The 21473-nt window shown below is 39.3% G+C and overlaps 1 protein-coding gene and 1 long non-coding RNA gene across 2 annotated transcripts in view; one reads left to right on the plus strand and one right to left on the minus strand.

The window, feature by feature from the left end:
* myoz2 (myozenin 2) overlaps window positions 1-14112 on the plus strand; it is a 33246-nt gene extending 19134 nt beyond the window's left edge. Inside the window, exons 5-6 of the mRNA XM_003221808.4 lie at window positions 1979-2162; window positions 13687-14112. Coding sequence (XP_003221856.2) covers window positions 1979-2162; window positions 13687-13921 — 419 coding nt within the window. The 3' untranslated portion in view covers window positions 13922-14112. The remainder of the gene's footprint in view (window positions 1-1978; window positions 2163-13686) is intronic.
* LOC134299751 (uncharacterized) lies at window positions 4186-16758 on the minus strand. Its single transcript, XR_010006994.1, has 3 exons — window positions 16114-16758; window positions 13580-16047; window positions 4186-8840 (listed from the first exon to the last, which is right to left on the minus strand). It is a non-coding gene; the product is annotated as an uncharacterized LOC134299751 (long non-coding RNA).
* Between the last annotated feature and the right edge of the window lie 4715 nt (window positions 16759-21473).

Consider the following 21473-nt stretch of genomic DNA (forward strand, 5'->3'; position numbering starts at 1 on the left):
AGAGAAATGGAAGTCAATGCTGTTGGTTTTTGCCATCTGGGGATGGATTCAACTTTCATACTCATTCTAACAATAACCTCCCTCATGTTCCAGGAAAGGAGGGCATCTTTTAAATTTGACTTTTGAAGTACACTGCAGGTTTATCTAGTTCAGCATTTGTGTCTAGGATTGTCAGAATGCAAACTGCAGAAGGCTTCTCTGCCTCTAATCAATTTGTAGAAGAAGGAATTTCAGAATGAGTTGCTTGACATACAACCAGGTAACAACCTCTTTTGCACAACCAAAGGCATAGGAGCATCCTTCAGTTTTCAATCTGGCAACTGTATCCTAGTTATTGCAGAGCTATCACTTTTCCATTTCTTTTAAAGTTTAAACAACAGTATTGGGACTAGAAAGATAGGGAAGTACTTTTATGATATCACAAGGACCAGCCAATCCATTTTGTGTACAATTGTGTACAGTTGGAAAGTAGTCCAACCGGTTTCTCCTGATCTGGATTCTGCAGGGCAGATTATACAACTGATAGATATGAATTGAATACAATTCCACAACAGCTTGAAATTTCTAATTATGTATATCAATGTGTACTCTTTATCAATGATTATTGAAAGTCTTTTGCAGCTTGCTTTGCCTGTGGAATTAACAATTAAATCTTGAGGCTTAGTGTGAGCAAAATGCATGGCTTGCCTCTAATGTGTTTTCAAGTAATTTTGCTTTATGTTGATCCAAGATGACCCTATCACAAGTTTTCTTGGCAAAATATCTTCTTCTGAGGCAGAGAGAGTATTACTTGCCAACAGTTGCTCAGTGGGTTTCCATGACTGAATGGAAAATTGAACTGTGATCTCCGAAACCATAGTACAATATTCAAAACACAACACCACACTGGCTCCCATCTATTAGTCCCTACTAAGCTCATTGATTTGACAAGGTTAGTAAATCCCATAGATTCAGTAGGCATACTCCAGTTGGAGTTAATAATAGGATTTGGGTTACATATTTCCAATATTTCAGTTTTTTATATATATATATATATACATATATACACACACACACACACACACACACACACACGGTTATTGCAATTGAGTAAAGGTTTGTCTCCAACAATTTTTTCTTTTCCTCCTTTTCCAACAAGCATGCAATGACTGCCAATACGCTTCTTCTTTGGATGACAGTTAAGATCAGTCCAATCAACCTTGGTGACCAATGGGGTGACAGATATTGCAGCCCCATCTTTCTCCTTTTGAACATACTAACCATCCTGAATATGCCTGGCTGCACTCAAAAACTCTAAATGTCTTTGGACCTTTATGCCTGCTGAGGTCTTCTGGACATATTCTTCTCTGTGTTCCACCAGTGAGATCTGCAAACTGGTGTGAAGATTTGGAAGGACAATAGCAACATCCCAATTGGGGAATGTCCTCTCTAAAACAGGAGCTAAGACTGGTTTTATTTAGGAATTGAATAAAAATGTGAGTGTTTATTAAAGTCTCTGGGCCTCACTCATTTACCTTTTGATACTTGCCAGAGTATAAATATTTTGGAGAGCCAGCATGGTGTAGTGGTTTAAGCATTAGACTGAAACTCTGGAGACTAGGTTCTAAACTCCATGTAGCCATGGAAACTCACTGGGTGTCCTTCAAGAAATCACAATCTCTCAGCCTCAGACAAATGCAAAAGCAACCCCCCTCTCAACAAACTCTGTTGTGATATGTCAGGAATGACTTGAAGTCAATAATGATCATACTTTAACAAATAAATATTATTTTCATACTTACCATGACTGTAGAACCTCTACAAACTTTACAAATCTCTTCCAGTCAGAGATACTATATAATACCCATGCCATCTTAAGTCTGAATTATTTTTAAATGCCTTATCTGGAGATGCAGTGAGAATGAATGCAAATGCTAATTGGATTGAGGCATTTGAGATAACTGTTTGCTTACATAGTGTATAATTTTTGCTCCCAAAGGATATTCTGGGCCATTGAAGACAATCCCGCCTGAGAAGTTCAACACTACATCTGTGCCAAAGTACTATCGATCACCTTGGATAGAAGCTATTAGCAATGATCCTGAGCTATTGGAGGCTTTATATCCTAAATTGTTTAAGCCAGAAGCAAGGCCAGAGCTGCCTGACTTTAAGAGTTTTAACAGGTAATTTTGCAGAGTTTCATTAGAAATGGGAAACACAAGCATGATAAAATGGTAGTTTGGATCCTCTTAAGGTTCTGGTGGAAGACTATCTATGGAAGGAATGATTCCTGGCCAAGATCCTATATACTGTCAACATAGTTGAGCTATGCAGGATCCCATAGATGTGCATTCATTTGGCTGAAGGAGTAGAGGCTTGAGGTTCCCCATTGTGCAGCAGCTGTTAGCTCTCCATCCATCAAACCAAAGGCAAGAAAGTAGGGCATACATCTTTGACTGCAGAATGCTTGGTTGCCCTGTGGACCACACTTACACAACCTCTGAGAAGATGCAACTCTCCAGGCAAATGTAGTGCTATTCTTCACAGGAAAAACTCACATATGACATGGGAATGACCTTTTGAAAATGTAAGTTGAGTAGCATCTCTGCTTGATACAAGGATGTCCACTGAATGTTCATTTTGAATTTTGTAAAATCTGTCTGTCATTTTAGAAAACCAAAAACTTGTTTAATTTTTGCCAAACCCAAACATCTAGGCAACACCCACGAAGAGCACTGTATGCTAAGATAAACTGTAAATAATGTTTACCTGTTAAACAGTGCCATGTGGATTTTAGCAGAAACTCTAGACATGTTGACATTGACTGGAAATATTTTGGAAAATTTTTAAAACAAAATATCCAGGCTGTGGGTCAGTTTAATTCATGCTCAGTACAGTCATTTCATTTATTAACATCCTCTGTGTAAATATGTGTGTGAGTGTCCGTTTTCAATGACTCACTTGTATTTAATGTGAAGTGGCTAACTCAAGACAAAAAATCCTTTCAGGTACAAGCCAGAAGCTAAGGAAGAGACTGTGTCCTCTTTCAGGACCAGCCTTTCCATTTTGCAAAATAAGGGAAAACAGATGTCTCACTGGGTAGAAACTTCACAAAGAATAAAGGGTGACAAATAGAGGTCTTCTACAGGTGCAATTAGATATAGGCACAATCTGATTCACCAACCTTACTTCAGGGATTTCTGATTCTTCCTGGAGGTATCGCAATCAACTCCTTATGGGTGGAAAAACCCTTTTGTAGCACACATATATAAGTGGCTGGCTACAGTTTCTATTCAGCCAAAACTGACAAGATAGAGAGGGTAGCTGATCCTCAGTTTTTTCTTACCACCTTGGAGTTTTTCTCTTCAGTTGGTTAGAATGAGGAAAAAGAAAAATTCCATTAATTCAATCCTTGGTTATTCACAGAATCTAAAAATATGAAGTTGGAAGGGGACCCATGAAACACTGAATCAAAGCTGCGACTGAATGAACGAACTCCAGCTAGAGCACTCCCAGCAGATAACTGTTCAGTGACTAACTGTGCATAGGTTTGTAACTGAAGTAGTTTGCAATAGTAGTAATCTTTCCAGGAACAATTTTACTTTGGAGTTATTCAAAATATGGGAGTAAAATAGCTCAGTGTTGCACTTGAAGGAAATTTGGAGTTGGGTGCAGTGAAAATGCAGGGTTTTGACAACCCTGCTAGTATTCTGAGAAAGTGAAGTTCAAGGAAAATGCATAGTCACTCTTCAATATCCATGGATCCAATCATCCATGGCTTGGAAATATTAAAACAAATTCTAAAAGGGAAACCTTGATTTTGCCATTTTGTATAAGGGAAATCATTTTACTATGGCATTATATATAATGGGACTTAAGCGGCTACAAATTCTGGTATCCCGGAGGCAAAGCCCAGTAGATACCGAGGGTCCTCTGCATGTGGTTATTATAAGCTACCTTGGCTTTCATTGGGAGGTGGGGATAATAAATAAAGTAAAACAAAAGTGCATGTCCATGGACCCTAGTTTCTTTATGTGGCTTTCCTATTTCTTCAAGTATTACAGGCATGCAACTGAATTCCTATATTTAGGTTATGTATTTTGCAGTCATTGCAGCTGATTCATTTGATTGCTGTTTTGGGGAAAATGCAAATGATTGTCAGGACCCAGGCTGCAGAGCACCAATAACCATGCGCAGAGACCAGAATCTATCTAATATCTTTATTAAAGAAATATATAAAGTCAATAAAAACAAGTGAAGAATATAGTTCAGAAGCAGACCTTTCAGATGAGGTCAAATATAGTCCAGAAATATAATGTCCAATATAAGATATTAAAGTCCAAAGTTATAATTCACTTGACCGAAACACACACCTTGCCAAGCAATGGTGTGGGGAATGACAGGGTCTTTAAAGTCCAAGGTAGCTTGACAACAAGGCTGGAAAATAGGCTTGAATCTTGGCTAGATCAAACTTGAAACAAGGCAAACATGAAACATGAACTGAGTCCATAGAAGTCCGTGAAACAAGGCAAGGCTGGAAACTCGATCCGGGAAACAAGGAACTGGGGTTCGAAGTCCTCACACGATCTCTCTCCTCAAGCTGAACAAATTGACTCCGCAAGGTTCCCCTTGCGGCAAAACCCCTATATAGGGTCTTGTTTTCCCGCCAACAGAACACTTTCCCTGGAGAACAAGAAATGAAACCCAACTCTGTCCAGATGCATGACTCCTTAGAATTTCCCAAGGGAAGCAGACCTAATCAGCTAATTGTCTGGCAGCGATTCTGAGGCTCCAGCGATTAGCCTCCCTGGCTCCTCTATCTCTATTATAATTATCCTTTCGGGAAAACGGGGGAGAATTCTGCCCAAGGCTTGTTTGGTTAACTTCCTGAGGACAAACATCCTCCAGGTGGCGAGGCTCTGATTCAAGCTGAACCGGTGGAAATCCCAAATTTTCCTCCTCATCTGCCACAATAGCACTAGGAACGGGACTACAAGGCCCATGAGACATCACAATGATGTAACCTTAGAGACCATAGTGATATAATAATGACATCAGTCTCTGAGTGTGACTCAGGTCTTGATGTTCGCATAGTGTCATTGTAGGAAGAAATATTTCTAGGAATGGTAATGCTTAATAAGTGTCTCTCAGAGGCACACTCACTAGTGATCATGGACATGTGAAGATCAACCCCCATGTTTGAAGTTAAAAATCGTTATGACAACAAAGCTTTGTGTATTTTAATTAGTCTGCATTTGCAACTTTAAGCAAACATACACAACAAATGAATGCAGCTAATCAGCCTGCATTTGCAACTTCAAGCAAACATATACAACAAATGAATGCAGCTACAACATCCTCTCAGTTATCAGGCTCTACCAGATTGGAGTAGCGTTTGTGTCTGACTGTGATATTTCTATGCAAGCTGGAATGGATTCAGAAGATAGCTAAAAGGATTTTAGAGGCTGAAAATGTTATTATTATTTCAGTTATTTATTTTTATAAAAAGTTTGAGTCACATTCCTTGCCACAATAGGACCTACAATTAGGCACAGAATAACTAACAATAAAACCTATAAAAGCATAATAAAATACAGTTATGAGACTGACTAAATGCTAAGCTGCAGTTAACAAAACAAGGTCTACGAGACCCATTTCGATCTAAAACAGATAACATAACATGTTAAAGTTAACTAAATAGTTCAACCCCTCCCCTCCTGATTAACAACTGCGGCCACAATGAAAACCAAAGCCACCCAGGAATATGTCTCATAATCTTCATGTAGACCTAAAGATGCTTTTGGACTACCATTTCCATCAGTTCTAGACAGATTTGGCAATGTAGGATTATGTGAGTTGCAGCTTATCAACATCTGGAAGGTCACAGTTGTCTACACATGTTAAATATAGAGTTCCCCATTGGCCCACCTTTTCTTGGCACTATACTAGAAACCTGGGAGGGCACAGCAGAAAGCAACTACGAATCTGGCTCAATGTCTTCAATTTAACTAGAGCTTTGAATCCCTGTCACTTCGCCACAAAGCTGCTATTGTGGATGCCGTTAAGAGCACATGCTAACATTGTTTTGAGTCTGATGTCAAGGACTATGAAGGTTCTAGGATTTGCTCTCCACTACTTGGCGCAGTGCAAAACAGCCTTCACCAGTTTCACTTGCCTCTTTATTCTCATCACAGTTTACATTTCTGTAGTTCCTTATTTCAAAAGGCTGTATTTTAAAGATTGCAGTAGACAGATTCTTCAGTACTTTCCAACTATTGTTCCTCCACATGTTTGAGACTTCAGCTTCCAGAAGTTCCAGCCAGCTTGGCCAACTTTCAGGAATTCTGGCACAATGCCTGGAGAACCAAAATACCTGAAGGACCAAAGGCTGGGAACTGCCGTTTTAATGCAATGGTAACTTCCATGTCAACACTGCTAAGCTCTGTGCTTTAGTCCAACATTTAAAGGAGCCGTTGGAAAAACAAATTCAGCTCCTTAGATAGCTCTTTAAAGCTTGGACTAAAACCTGCAAATATGGAAGACAGCAGCCACACATTTTTTCTCCACAAGGAGACTCAAAGCAGCTATAGCCAAACTGAACAAAGTGAAAAGCTAGAATAGTCAAGCATTCCTTCTTATCACTTACTTTTAAGATAATTGGGTTACCATATTAAAGCACAGTACATGTTCCATATATTGTTACCCCCAATTCACTGTGTTAACAGGAAATGAACAAGCAAGAAAAAATGACAAGCCTGTGAATTTTAATTGCCCATTTGAATGATTATAAACTCAGGTTTGAAATACTTTTGGTTTAATAGTACTAAAACTCTTGAGAAGCTCCCTTTCTTTTTTTCTTAGAAAATTGTAATTTTAGCAACATTTTATCATGGGAAATACATTTTACGGAAATGAAAATGTAACATTATGGGATGGGGGTGCATAATCTGAATTCCTAGGGCCACCAAACAGCTTTAACTGTTCTTTGACTCCTGCCTACCTGGGAGCCGTTGAGTTCCTGATTTCTGGAAGGACTTGCCATAGGATGCAACAAAAGATCACCACTTTGAAGAATCCCATTGTATTAAGACATCTCCAAACTATCTTTACTCATTGCTTTTCTTTAAAGAGATAGCCGTGTTAGTGTCTTGCAGTAAAAAAGGAGGAGAGTAGAGGAAGAAAAAAGGAAATATGGCACCCCCTCTAAGACTGCCTGGTTTTTATTTTGGTATGAGCTTTTATGGATATAAACCAACTTCTTCAAATGTAGTGCCACAAAAGCTCATGCCAAAATAAAAACCAGATAGCCTTAAAGGGGGGGGGGGGGGTAACACATTTCCTCCCCTTCCTGCCTCCTTTTTTAACATGTAAGTACTGTAGGTGAAAAAATATTTCTTCCGTTCTTTATTTCCACTCTACCCCCCTTTTCCCCTTCCTGTTAGGATAAGCATCCAGAATAGAACCCTATGCAAGAAATGAGGCACTGTAAAATGCATAGATATAACATTAAACAGGCTTGACCGGTTTTGCCTCTTTGCCTAGACTAGAAACAAAGTGCCCTTCCTGAAATGGATTGTTTTCAAAGCACTAAAGGAATCCAGTCCATCTGGGTATCCCTCTGTGTTACTAATCTAGATGCAGCAAACCTAATCCCACAAACTGTGAAGCATTTTCTTCAGGTTGTTAAGGACTCAGTTTGTACCACAATCTCTTACGACCTCATCTGTCGGGTGGTTTTCCCCATCTCTACTTGCTATCAGCACGCTGCCGGGATGGAGTCCACCAGAGCCCATCAAATGACGCAGGGCTACTTCTTGTGGGTCTCCATGCCAGCAGCATGCCAGCAGTGCGCAGAGATGGAGCCCTGAGGAGTCAAGTGACTAACCAACTCATCATAGAAACAGCCAGGGACAGCATGGAAGGATGCTGGGGACCACAAAGAACGCCGTAAAGGGACGAAGTGGAATGCCGTCCCACAGTTTTCCCCACTGTGTCCCAGCTCCTGGACCTCCATGTGATGAGGTCCAGTGATTCAAAAAGTTTCTCAACCATTCTGGGCACTGAGCATTATTTTAACAAACAGCACTTCATTTTTTGATTGAAACAGAAATTAATTTACATTTGGTTATTAACCTGGGTGCATGCAGTGTAGTTTGGATTAAATCCAACTAACAAGGGAAAATCCATTTAATTAATTGCTTAAATTGTTAATGACTATTTATATGAATCTTATTTATTCAACAGGATTATTTTCCTTGGGACTACAAAATGGATTTAGGCATCATTTATAATTTTGCATTATTACATCACGCCCTAATGGTGATGTTAATAGCTATTAATTCTCTGCAAAAGATGTAACATCTAAAATGTACATTTCTTTTTTTTATTAAAAGGGTTTTTACGATTCTATTTTCTGTAAAACTGCACCAAATACTAATTGAATATACAAAGTTCAAAAGGGAAAACTAAAATTAATATCAAAGAAAAACAATTCTGTATAGGCCAGTAACTAAAATTCTTACACAAAGATGTCGGCTAATGGAAAATATTCACAATTCCATCTTTCTGTTTTCCCTCCTTGAATTGCTTATGGCTCAGCTTTCCTAAAGCTATTCTTATCATTCTGTCTGTGTGTGTATGTCACACAAAATCATGGTTTAGCATGGTAGGAGCCGTGGTAGCGCAATGGGTAAAACCTTTGTGCCGGCTGGACTGCAAGGTTGGGTTGCTGATTTGAAGTTTGCCGAGACGTGGTGAGCTCCCGTCTGTCGGTTCTAGCTTGTGGAGACATGAGAGAAGCCCCTGAAGCATCCTCTGGGCAAGGTTTCTGCAGACGGCCAATTCTCTCACACTAGAAGTGACTGACATGATTAAAAAAAAAAGGTTTAGCACAATCTAAACAAGCCAGAACAAGCAACAGATTTTCACAGGTCCTTCCTGCTCTCTTCCACCACATGTCCAGCTAGGATAAAGGCCAGATACATTATTTTCAACTTTTAGTTAACCACAAACTACTGTGTCATTTGAACTAGGAATTGTGACTAACACCAGCTTCAGAATTTAGTTGAATATGGTTTGCTTGAAACTGATCAGGTAGGGCCCTTCTACATTACCATATAATCCAAAATATCAAGGCAGATAATCCACATTATCTGCCTTGAACTGAATTATCTGAGTCGACTGCCAGATAATCCAATTCAAAGCAGATAATCTGGATTTTATACAGCTGCATAGAAAGGGACTTAGTTGGAAACTTTTGCATCAATTAACAAAACCAACCATGATTATCAATTCGCAGTAAGCTTCCCACTTTCTGGTTGTGCAGGGAAAATGTATTAATTCTAAGGCATGTTTCCTTGCTGTTCATATTTAGCATCTGTGGTTTGTAGCAGATGTGAGCACAGTACAGTCACTCAGATTTTATTGGACTACAACTGCCAGCATCCCCACTACTGGATATGCTGGCCAGGGCTGCTGGAAGTTATAGGCCAACAGCATATTTGGCACACTTGCAGGGTAGCTGGTTCTTCTTAGAATAACAAGTTTACATTGTTGCTGGATTTGTAAAACTGGAGGGGTGAATATTGTGTAAATGAGAATTTAAGAATTTTCAGCTGCAAGGGTAGCTAAAACTACTGCTGAAAGCATGTTCTCCCAAGACTGAAAATACTACTAAAATAAATCTGAATAGCGTCTCCCAAAACCACATTTATTCCATTCATAAAATCTGATCAATGCATGGGCTTCTTAGGTTAGAAATGAGACATATAACGTAGATGTGTATCTTATGAAAACTAGCATAGCTATGTTGCAATTATACCCACTCTTGGTTATGTAACTGTTCTGCATATGGATGTTCTGGTTTTATATGAATTACAAAACTGGTGAAAGAAATTAAGGCTGGGTCAGTTTTCTGCTGAAAAAACTACCACTCTGAACTTCTGTATTATATCCAATGAGCGTGTGTTTGTGTCTATGTCTGTGTGTATCTGTGTGTCTGTATGTATCTGTCTGTGTATGCTTGGCATTGCGCTTTGATTGCACACAGTGAGTCAGACCTCAAATTACATGTTTAGGTTTCATGAAATATAGGGCATTACAACTCCTTGACATCATCCCAATGATTGCTTCAAGGGATTTACGCTTGCCATACATGAAGATTTACTACTTAATTACTCTTCTCTTTCTGTTGATTCCTGTGGACATCTATCCAATATATGAATATATATTTTACTAACCAAACTAGGTGCAGAAGGCACTGCTTTCAATGCATAAAAATAAATCTGTAGACTTCTCACAACTGCCCAAGTAGGTCTATAACATTAGAGTGTGTTTAATTTGTTATCAGTAACTGCATAGGAAAGTTACTAGGATCCCGACAGATCATGTCATGTGTATATTCTTAGCAGTATTATTATGAAATGAGGACAGTGGATTATGAAACAAATCTTACATATGAAATAGCCTTATCCTGAAGCATATTATTGGCCTATCTAGAATAGTGTGCCTTCAAGTCATTTCTGACTTGTGGCATGGTGTGAATTTTGAACTGTGACTCTGGAGACTAGGGTTTGAATTCTATTCAGTCATGGACGCACACCAGGTGACCTTGGCAAATTCACATCTTCTCAGGCTTTGAACAAATCTTGCCAAAAAAACTCCACAAGGGGCTTGTCTTAAGTTTGCCTACTGAGGCATAAAGAAACACAATAGAACTTTTGAGACTAAGAAAAAGGAAACTTCTAGCATAAGCTTTTTAACTTTGTTAACCAGAAATTACTGTGCCACTTAGACCCCTTCTACGCTGTCATATAAAATCCAGATTATCTGCTTTGATAATCTGGATTATATGGCAGTGTAGAAGAGCCCTTATGCCAGGAACCACGGTTAATATCAGCCATGTATCTGTTGTATCTTATGAAGTGGGACTGTATCCAGGAAAACAATTTCTTCCCAGTTAGCTTCAAAGGTTCTGCTGCATTTCTATCTGTCTTCTGATGCTATAAGTAATACAGCTATCCCTCTGAATTCTGTGATAGAAAACAGGTTTGCCAACTTTGGACCTCATCACATTACCAAATTTCAGTGTCCTAGGGTGCTTTCAAGACGCTGAGAGGACAGAGCTTGCCGGAGTCCATCAGACAATGTATGGCTACTTCTGACGGGGATCCATGTTTCCAGTGGCCTGGGATTCTGCCCAGAGAACACGGGAGGCTTTCTATGTTCTCAAAAACAAGAATGGGGTGAGCGCAGAAGGGCGGAGGGGAGCAACACTTGCAAAGCAATCGTCAGATGGGCAAGGGGGTGATGCAGGGCATATGGTGACGGTTTCCCCTGCTGCCCACCAGATTCACCACACTGTTTGGCAAATTCCCTCATTATCACCCCCTCTTTGGACCTCAGTGTGATGAGGTCCTAAGAGTACAACCCTATGTGGCCAAAATGACCCAGGGTCAGCTGAAGTTGTGCTCAATCCAATCCTGTGTGTACTTAGTAGTTCGGTGCAAGAAGTTTATTGAATACTATTCTGCAAAGGCCATCAATTAGGTAGTACAATTCTGTGGATATCTACAAGGAACAAAGACCCTGTAGTTTAGTCTACTCTGATCTAGTTTCTTGAGATATTTTGGATTTCAATATGCATCTGTACCAGCCAATGTCACCAGTAGTCAAGGATTCTGGGAACTGTAATATAAAGCATTTCAAGTTTAGCAAGAGCGGGTGGCTCCAGTAAGTAGATTTAATATTGTAGTGTTAATATAGGAATATTGGTCTTCATATAGGTCTTAATATTGTGGTCTTAATATAGGAAGTGGCCCCTGGTAGCACAGTGTGTTAAAGCGCTGAGCTGCTGAACTTGCGGACCAAAAGGTCCCAGGTTCAAATCCCGGGAGCGGAATGAGCGCCCTCTGTTAGCCCCAGCTCCTGCCAACCTAGCAGTTCGAAAACATGCAAATGTGAGTAGATCAATAGGTACCGCTCCAGCGGGTTGGTAATAGTGCTCCATGCAGTCATGCTGGCCACATGACCTTGGAGGTGTCTATGGACAATGCCGGCTATTTGGCTTAAAAATGGAGATGAGTACCAACCCCCAGAGTCGGTCACAACTGGACTTAACGTCAGGGGAAACCTTTACTAATATAGGAAGTGGATTTTGTATTATTATGATCATTACTATTTATTCACTTAAATTCCACTCCCCCCCCCCCACCCACACATATTGGGACACAAAGTAGTTTACAAAAATTCAACTTAGTTCAATTAAAGCAATAAGTAAATAAAAATAAAAATAGTTAAACGGTACCTAGCCCATTTGAAATATGTATATATAGTATATATTTATTTAGAATAAATATCCTAAACATAGCAAATCCTATCTAATCTTGGAAGCTATGCAGAGACAGCCTTGGTTAGTACCTGGATGGGAGACTGCCAATGGATACTAGATGCTGTAGGCAATATTTTCAGAGGAAGGAACTGGCTAATTACCGCTGGGTATTCTGTGCATAAGAAAACCTTATGAAATTCATGGGGTTGCATAAGTCGATAGCAACTTGAAGGCCCATACACAGATATTATTTAAATTCATTAAAACAGATTCATTAAAATCCATTTGCATTAGGTGAGTAGCATTCAAATGAAAACTCCCCGTGGTTTCATTGCAAAGTTTAAAAATCAATCAACAAAATGGGTTTCAGTCATTACTCCCAGACCTATAGCCTGAAGTAATAATTTACCTCCAAAGAATGTTAGCACTAATGAGCCTCCTTGGATTCAGGCAGGAATTCTAGTGTAACAGCTTTGTGCTGAATTTCTAATAAGAAACTTCTCTACAAATATACTTTTGCTCCAGTGAGTTACAACTATTTCTTACCTTCTGAGCCAACTCATTTAAAAGGCTTATTTTTGAAGTGGTCTGTTGATAGCAATTTAGGCACTAGTGATACTCAAGACAATGTTGTTGTATGTTTTCCGGGCTGTATGGCCATGTTCTAGAAGTATTCTCTCCTGACGTTTCGCCCACATCTATGGCAGGCATCCTCACAACCTCTGAGGATGCCTGCCATAGATGTGGGCAAAAGGTCAGGAGAGAATAAAACATATAACAACCCTGTGATCCCAGCCATGAAAGCCTTCAACAACACATTGAATAAGTCTTCAGCCTAAATCCAAACTTTAGTCCTCAAATGGAATTTACATAAATGCTGACAAACCTAACTGATATTCAGTACCAAGCCAGATTTGGCAACTCTAAGGTAAAGAGTATTATGGGCTTTTCTTGGCAAGGTTTGTTTAGAGGGCTTTGCCTTTGCCTTCCTCTGAGGCTGAGAGAGTGTGGCTTGCCTAAGAATTTCCATGGGATTCAAATCCACATCTACAGTTGTAGTCCAGCCCTCACAGTAATATGCCTCATTGGCTCTCCCTGCAGATGAAAACTCAGTTCTTAATTTTATTGTCACAGATTAGATCCAGAGTTCCCAGGCTTGATGGGGAATCTTATTTCAATTGATAATATTTTTATTATGCGTATTTTGCTTTTATTCATAGTTTGGTTCTATAGTCCCAGCCTACCAGTAAAATGGGAAATTTATGGACTTACCTGCTTTATAATGTTGCTATAAGAATCAATTAAAACGAAGACACTTACACAGAGAGAGTAAGTGTTTGTTTGGATTTCTCATTTATTCTTGTTCCTATCATTTACAGAGTTGCTACTCCTTTTGGTGGCTTTGAGAGAGCATCGAAACTGGTTAAGTTCAAGGTTCCAGATTTCAACTTTCTGCTGCTAAATGACCCTCGATTCATGGTCCTTGCCAATCCTCTTTGTACCCGGAGGAGCTTCAACAGGACTCCTAAAGGATGGACCTCTGAGAATATTCCCATAATGATAACTATACAGCCGTCAGAGGTCAATGGTGTTCCAGAAACAGATGATCTGTGAAAAGAATGGAATATGCATTACACATCCCTGTCAACATGGTAGCATTTTGATCTCTAAATACTAATTCTGTTTCAACATGTGGTCCTATGTAGTGAAAATGTAATAACACCAGAAGCAATAATTGTTTTTTGGTGTTAAATTTCTTCTGCAGATATAACACAAATAAAACAACATGGCCATTACTCTTTGAACACTAGTTTGGATTATTTTATTTCTATACATTCTAACCCACTTTAAATAACAAAGACAAGTCAGGGACTCTATATATCCTCCTTGCAAAACTCTCCCAATGCATAATATATCCAACATGCTGGAAGCATAATGATACAAGTAATTTTTAAAAAGTGATTGAAAGTCTGCAGTACACAAGATCTGTGTCAAAGGGCAAGAATGAAGCACATTGCTTTTCTAAACATTAACATCTTGTCCTTGCACTAAGCAATGACCTGAAACCTTACACATTGTTCTGGAAACAAACCTTTGCATGGTGTGGCTTCCAGTGCAACCAAGTTGTCTTTTAACAATAGCCTCAATGATAACAGGAATATTGTGAATGCTAGCAGCTGTAATTAGGTTTTGAAAACATAATTTCAATCCTGAAAGATACTTTAACATACAATTTCCCATCAGTCTTCAAGATGAATTATGCAATATATATTTTGAAGACACTCGCAAATGCTGTGCTTACATGATCTAAAAACAAATGTTACTTACTTACAATATAGCATCATGTTGAATTTAATGCTGTGAACAGATCTGTGTATTGATCTGTCTATGACTAAAGTTCAAAATATGTTTCCATTTTCTAATCATCCAAATATGTGGCAACCATGTGGCAATACTCAAAATATACACAGTGAATCCAGACTTAGGTATGCCTAGCATAGATCCAGTTAGATAATAAATTATGGATCCATTGAGTCATGTTATCTGCATATATATATATCTATTATATGAGCAAATACATAAACATATTTAACATAATGTGTAAATTATTAAGAAATTACAATCTACTATTTGTGTTGAAAAATATTTTTCTTATGATATTAATACATATAGATCTATGTAGAAGAGAGTGTTTATGAAGACCACACATCACAGAGATAACAAATAAAGGCAAATCCTGAGCCACCCTTGAAGTCTAAGAAACAGCCACGGGCTCTCATTGCATCAGATGCATGAAATGGGTCTTTTAAAACAGTGGTCCACGAGGTCACAAAGAGTCGAAAACGACTGAAAGAGTAAAGAAGAAAACAGTGGTACATATGCAATGTTCCTGTGTGAAATACCCAGCACCAGTGAAGAAAAACTTGTGAATGAAAAGACTATGGAAAAGATTTCTGAAAAAAAGTGAAATACACTAAAAATAATGGCATGTCATGGTAGTAATGAAAAGGATGCCTCGATTTCCTCTGCTTTTCTTGAGGTTGCCACCACCTGCCTCATTTTAATCTCTCTGCTGCAATGCCTGTGGCACATCTGAACTGTAGAATTAATGTGGTTTGACACCACTTTAATTGCCATGGCACAATGAAGTTGTAGTTTCACAAGGTCTTCAACCTTCTCTGCCAAATAGTGCCAAATAGCAAATAGAGCACTGTCATGCCACGAGGAGGCAAAACATTACCTGCTGCCCTGTCTCTTTAAGGTTCCAAAGGGGCGGAGCTTAGCCTTGGCCCCTGCCAGCCTGAAATGGCAGTTATTTTTGTCAGTTAGAATTTGTCAGTTGGTGAAGCACTGGAAGGAAGTGTAGGAAGTAAAAGGATCACAGAAATTCACGTCACGTTGGAACTGTATTCAAATTAGATTAAAAAGCCATAGACTACAGCAATAGAGAAAGCCATGTCAACAACACTGCATTGAAGTCATCTCAAAGATACAAAGAATCCAATCATAACAAGACTTTATACTCTGTGGCAATATCTATCCAGAACTGCATAGACTCAAAGATTTCTTTCCTCACAAGAGACTTCATAGTGGCATCAAGAGGAAAAGAGATCAATTTTGTCTATTAATAAAATATTTTGTTTCACAACTACAGTCTCCAATCTGTCCTTCGTGCTATGAGTCCTTCCAGTTCATTTAATTAAGCATGGAGGCAGAACAGTGAATTTCTTTCCTTTGACCTTCCCAAGTAAAAGTGAATTTCTTAAAGTGAATTTCTGTGGAGAAGTGAATTTCTTTCCTTTGACCTTCCCAAGTAAAAGTGAATTTCTTTCCTTCAAGCTTCCTGAATAAAAGTGAATTTATTTTCCTTTGAGCTTCCCCAGTAAAAGTGTATTTTCTTTAAGCTTCCCAAGTAGCAGTTGATTTCTTTCTTTTGACCTTCCTGAGGAGAAGTGAAAACTACCTCAGAAGAAGAAGGAGTTAAGCAGCCATTTTGACTGTAGAGAGAGTGCAGTCATACAGGGCAGCGCCATTTTGAAGGAACCTGAGGGAAGCCCTTTCGGAGGAAAATGTGGCTTTCAGGACCACAATAGTTATTTTTAAGTCTAAAAAGCTTTAAGTCTCAGTAAAAGGACTGAGAATCTTAAAAGTTAGTGATCACTTTATTTAAGGGGCTATTAGTAACGGACAGCAACAGGAGAATAAAAGACCTATATTCCAAGTAACGGAGAATAGGCTATTCAGTCCTTTCTGTCCAAAAGCAATTCAGTCTAATATAAAGTGACACAAACTTCAGAAGACTTAAAGATGTCTGCTTCTTCCTCACAAAAGAGCAGGATATCTAAACCTACCTCAAAAATGTTGTCCTTCTGGCAAGATAAACTAGATTCCTTGAAACCTAAATATCAGAAGTCATGGCAGAGAATTTTAGATCTGAGTCAAGCAAGCCATCGCTTCAGACAGCAGAAAGAAATATTAGATTGTAAGGAAAGATTGCATCAATACTGTGAATGGATAACATATTCAGATAATATAATCTCTTTGCTTGAGAATATGAAAACTTCAGAATCTTTAAGTAATAAGGAAGAAATGTTGTCAGAGAGAGAGAGAAGGGAACTAGAATTTGATACCATCATGAATGATTTATCTAACAAAATATCAGAAGGTCAGGCAGAAGAAGACCCTGCCTCCCTTATGGAAACTGTTGATGAAGAACAAGTGCAACACATGTTTAGTAAAGACACAGATACAAAGTCAAACAGGTCTGTGTGTACATTAGCAGGCAAATCAAGATCATCTCACACATCCCATAGAACAGAAAGAACAAGAGGGACTTCTGTTCATAGTGGTTCTTCTGGCCAATCCCTTAGTCTGGTCATAAAGGCTAGGGCCGAGGCAGCTGCCGCAGTAAAACAAATAGAGTTTCTTAAGAAAAGACAGCAAATTGTTGCAGAGAAGGCAGAACTGGATGCCGCAGCTGCCGCCGAGCAGGCAGCAGCCGCTGCCAAGCAAGCAGGTATGGATGCAGAAAATAAGGCCCGTCAAGTTAAAACTGAAGCTGCTCTAGCAACGTTAGCACAGGTTGCAAAGGCTGAGGTGTTACAAGTAAAGGCCTCAGTCCTAGAGCAAGGTCTCTTAGGAAATACATTCCCTCCAGATGTTACAACAGAAGATCCTGTCACAAAAGTGGATTCTTATTTAAATACCCAAATTATCAATATCGCAGCCCCTCCTGTGCTAACAAGAGAAAGTGCAGTAGCAAATAATTCTTTTATGTCACAACCAGAAATCATAGAGGTTTCTGCACCCGAAGAACATTATTTGCCGTATGCAGAAGTAGCAAGTCAAGCAGCAGTTCCATTGCATGATATATCTCAAACCAAGTTAGAGCACAGTTTTCCAGTAGACACACAGGACTCAATACAGTCAAACTACACAATGCCAACAACTGCATTCAGTCTCAATCCCAAAGCAGCTAGTTGGGTTCCAGAAAACCCCCAGATCCAAACTAACTCTGAACCAACTTTGCAACAGTCCTCAGTCCCAATTGATATTTTAAATTACACCTCCTACAGAAACCCAAGAAGGGACTTAGCAGACAGAGGCATTCAGAAATTCTCTGATAAGCCAGAGGATTATATGTTGTGGAAGAATACATTTCAGTCAGCTCTCAAGCAACTAAAATTGCCTGTAGAGGAAGAGTTAAATTTATTGATCGCTTGGTTGGGACCTGCTTCTTCCATACAGGTGAAGAGAATTTATGCAGCAAACATAAATAACCCACATGCAGCCTTAAATCGAGTGTGGGACCGTCTCAATGAATGTTATGGATCATCTGCACAGATAGAAACGTTGCTTCTGCAAAAGCTTAATTCGTTTCCTGCATTTACAAAAGGGGAATATGAGAAATTATGGGATTATGCAGATTTGCTTGAAGAATTGGAGGCAGCTAAGGGAAATCCAGATTTACCAGGGCTTGCATGTTTAGATCAATATTTAACACAACAAGAGATTATTGATAAACTGCCTTTCTCACTGAAGGAGGTATGGGGCCGGGAAGTTTTCTCTTATAAAGAAACTCATCAACGGAAATACCCACCATTTACACATTTAGTGAAGTTTCTCTTAAGATCAGCTAGAGAGAAGAATGATTTGCAAACGGGGTTTCCTCTTTTATATCAAAGTAATAAAAAGGATAAGAAACATTTCATAGAAACCAAAAGCAAACCACAAGTCACAGTTAGAAAAACTGAAACCAAGGTCAAATCAGTTGAACATCACACAAAGACATCAGCAGGAGTAATATGTCCAGTACACCAAATAGCACATGATCTGAATAACTGCAAAGAATTCAGGAGCAAACCTTATGAAGAGCGTTTAACCTTTGCCAGAGATCAAAGACTTTGTTTTAAATGTGGTACTTTCAGAAACCACATAGCCAAGGAGTGCAGGAGAAAAGTGAAATGTCAAGAATGCTTTAGTGAAAAACATTGCTCTGCACTACACCGCGAAACAACACCTCATCAGAAAGGAAAGAACTCTGAAAAGTCAGAATGTATTCTTGTGGAAACACCACAACCTAAGGAGATTAAGATAGCAACATCAACTTGCACAGCTTTGTGTGGAGAAGCAGGGAAAGAACGAACATGTCATCCTATTTGCTTGGTAGATGTCTACCCTGAAAACTCTCCAGATCAAATTAAACGCATGTACGTTGCCTTAGATTCTCAAAGTGACACCTCCCTAGCAACACCTGAATTCTTTAACATCTTTCAAATTCAATCAAAAGAGGTAGAATACGTTATGACTACTTGTGGTGGAGATCAGGTCATGGTGGGGAGAGTAGCATCTGGATTCATCCTCCGGACTATTGATGGCATGAAACAATTTAGGTTACCAACGTTCATAGAATGCCAAAATATACCTAAAGATGAAAGACAAATCCCTACAAGAGAAATAGCTATGAGTCATGCACACCTAAGATCCATGGCACATAAGTTACCAAGATTCGACCCTGGCGCAAAGATTCTTTTGCTTATTGGCATAGACTGTCCAGACTTGTTTTCAGTTAAGAAGCAAATAAAAGGTCGACCAGGAGCACCAATAGCTCAAGAACTAGAGATAGGCTGGACTATCCTAGGTCCAGTATGTTTAAACCGCAAAAGGTTGCCTTCTCATGCTCGAACCTTTTGCACAGGCTTCATGCCAAATGGACGTCCTACACAGATGTTAGATTGTCCGAATCACATCCAAATACGTTTCCAAAACACCGAGAGTTCAGAATCTTCAGTATTTAGGACTACAGTTCATGATAATCTAATAGTTTTGTCCAAAGAAAATAATCAACAGGAGGAACTTCTTGTAGGTTTCCTCTCATATGCAAACAGTGTTAGCACTCCAGAACCAGCAGACAAGTCATATATTATTGAATATGAAGAAAGCAATCATATCGATAATAGAAGTTCAGAGCAACCTAGTACTTCAAGATCTGTCATAAAAGAAGATGAAATTGAAGATATGTCCACATCGCAGATTGCACTTCAAACCAATTCCTCAACTCAGAGGGCAGAATCAGATATACCTTTTGACCATCTGGAAGCTCAAGCGTCTGTACAGCAAGCTATAGATGCTGCAATGATATCTCCAATAGTGCAACCACCCACCAATGTTGGTGTCGACATTTTCGCCCTACCAGCAAAGGTTACCAAAGAAGAATGGATGGCTGATCACAAAGAGAGTATTAATTGTCTAAATTATAGCCAAGTACAACTTCAAAAGGACAGTGAGCATAATATAGATGGCCACAAGAACACTGGAAGTGATCCTGCATTATCACAAATGATAGTGAGTCATACAAACTTCCACTCTGATGTCTCAGATATGTGTAATCATTTGCAAGCAGAATATATGACCTCACAGGCTACCACCAATCGATTAAGAGCTGAACTTGCCAAAGAACCCCGAGAAGTTGCTGTATATGAGCAAGAACTTCAAAAACCTTCGGAGACAAAGTATCAACTTGAAGAAGCTCATGGTCAGCTAAAAGAGCAGAAACAATTATCTAGTAAAAGGCTATTGGTCAAAGAACAGCAGGTTGCTGATCTTCAAATAAAGCCTTCATATTCTGAGGAGAAGCTAAAGAAGATAGCAGCAGTTGTAACCAAACTGCAGCAACAGCTAAATGGAGTGAAGCAGCAGTGCCAGGATCGGCGGAGCTTTCGAAAGAGTGCCCAGCAGAGAGCGAAGGTGTTGGAGTTGAGACAAGAGCTTGTACCAGTCCAGGGGAGCCTGAACGGGTGTTGCAGCGTCGCAGAGGACAGGTTTGCCTTCCATGTTCCAGAATTAAAGGTAAGCTTTGACCGAAGAGGATTTAGTCCACATGAAGGAGGATCGCAAGGTCATCAAAGTGTTGGACTTTGGAAGGCCAACCACATACTTCATCCCGCCATTTCATCCAGATCAATCTGCAGAGATTGTAGGAGAGCTGAAGGATGAAACACTAGAGGAAGTCAAAGGGATGATGAATCTACGAGTTAGAACAGTTATAATTTGTTTTAGATTAGTTGATATTTTGTATTAGTTATTTGTTATTAATAAGGGGGTAAAACTTATTAATAAGTTTTAGGTGGGGAGTGTCATGCCACGAGGAGGCAAAACATTACCTGCTGCCCTGTCTCTTTAAGGTTCCAAAGGGGCGGAGCTTAGCCTTGGCCCCTGCCAGCCTGAAATGGCAGTTATTTTTGTCAGTTAGAATTTGTCAGTTGGTGAAGCACTGGAAGGAAGTGTAGGAAGTAAAGGGATCACAGAAATTCACGTCACGTTGGAACTGTATTCAAATTAGATTAAAAAGCCATAGACTACAGCAATAGAGAAAGCCATGTCAACAACACTGCATTGAAGTCATCTCAAAGATACAAAGAATCCAATCATAACAAGACTTTATACTCTGTGGCAATATCTATCCAGAACTGCATAGACTCAAAGATTTCTTTCCTCACAAGAGACTTCATAGTGGCATCAAGAGGAAAAGAGATCAATTTTGTCTATTAATAAAATATTTTGTTTCACAACTACAGTCTCCAATCTGTCCTTCGTGCTATGAGTCCTTCCAGTTCATTTAATTAAGCATGGAGGCAGAACAAGCACCAAACTACAGCTCCCAAGA

Source organism: Anolis carolinensis, chromosome 5 (assembly GCF_035594765.1).
Source record: "Anolis carolinensis isolate JA03-04 chromosome 5, rAnoCar3.1.pri, whole genome shotgun sequence".
In the NCBI taxonomy this organism is placed as follows: Eukaryota; Metazoa; Chordata; class Lepidosauria; order Squamata; family Dactyloidae; genus Anolis; species Anolis carolinensis.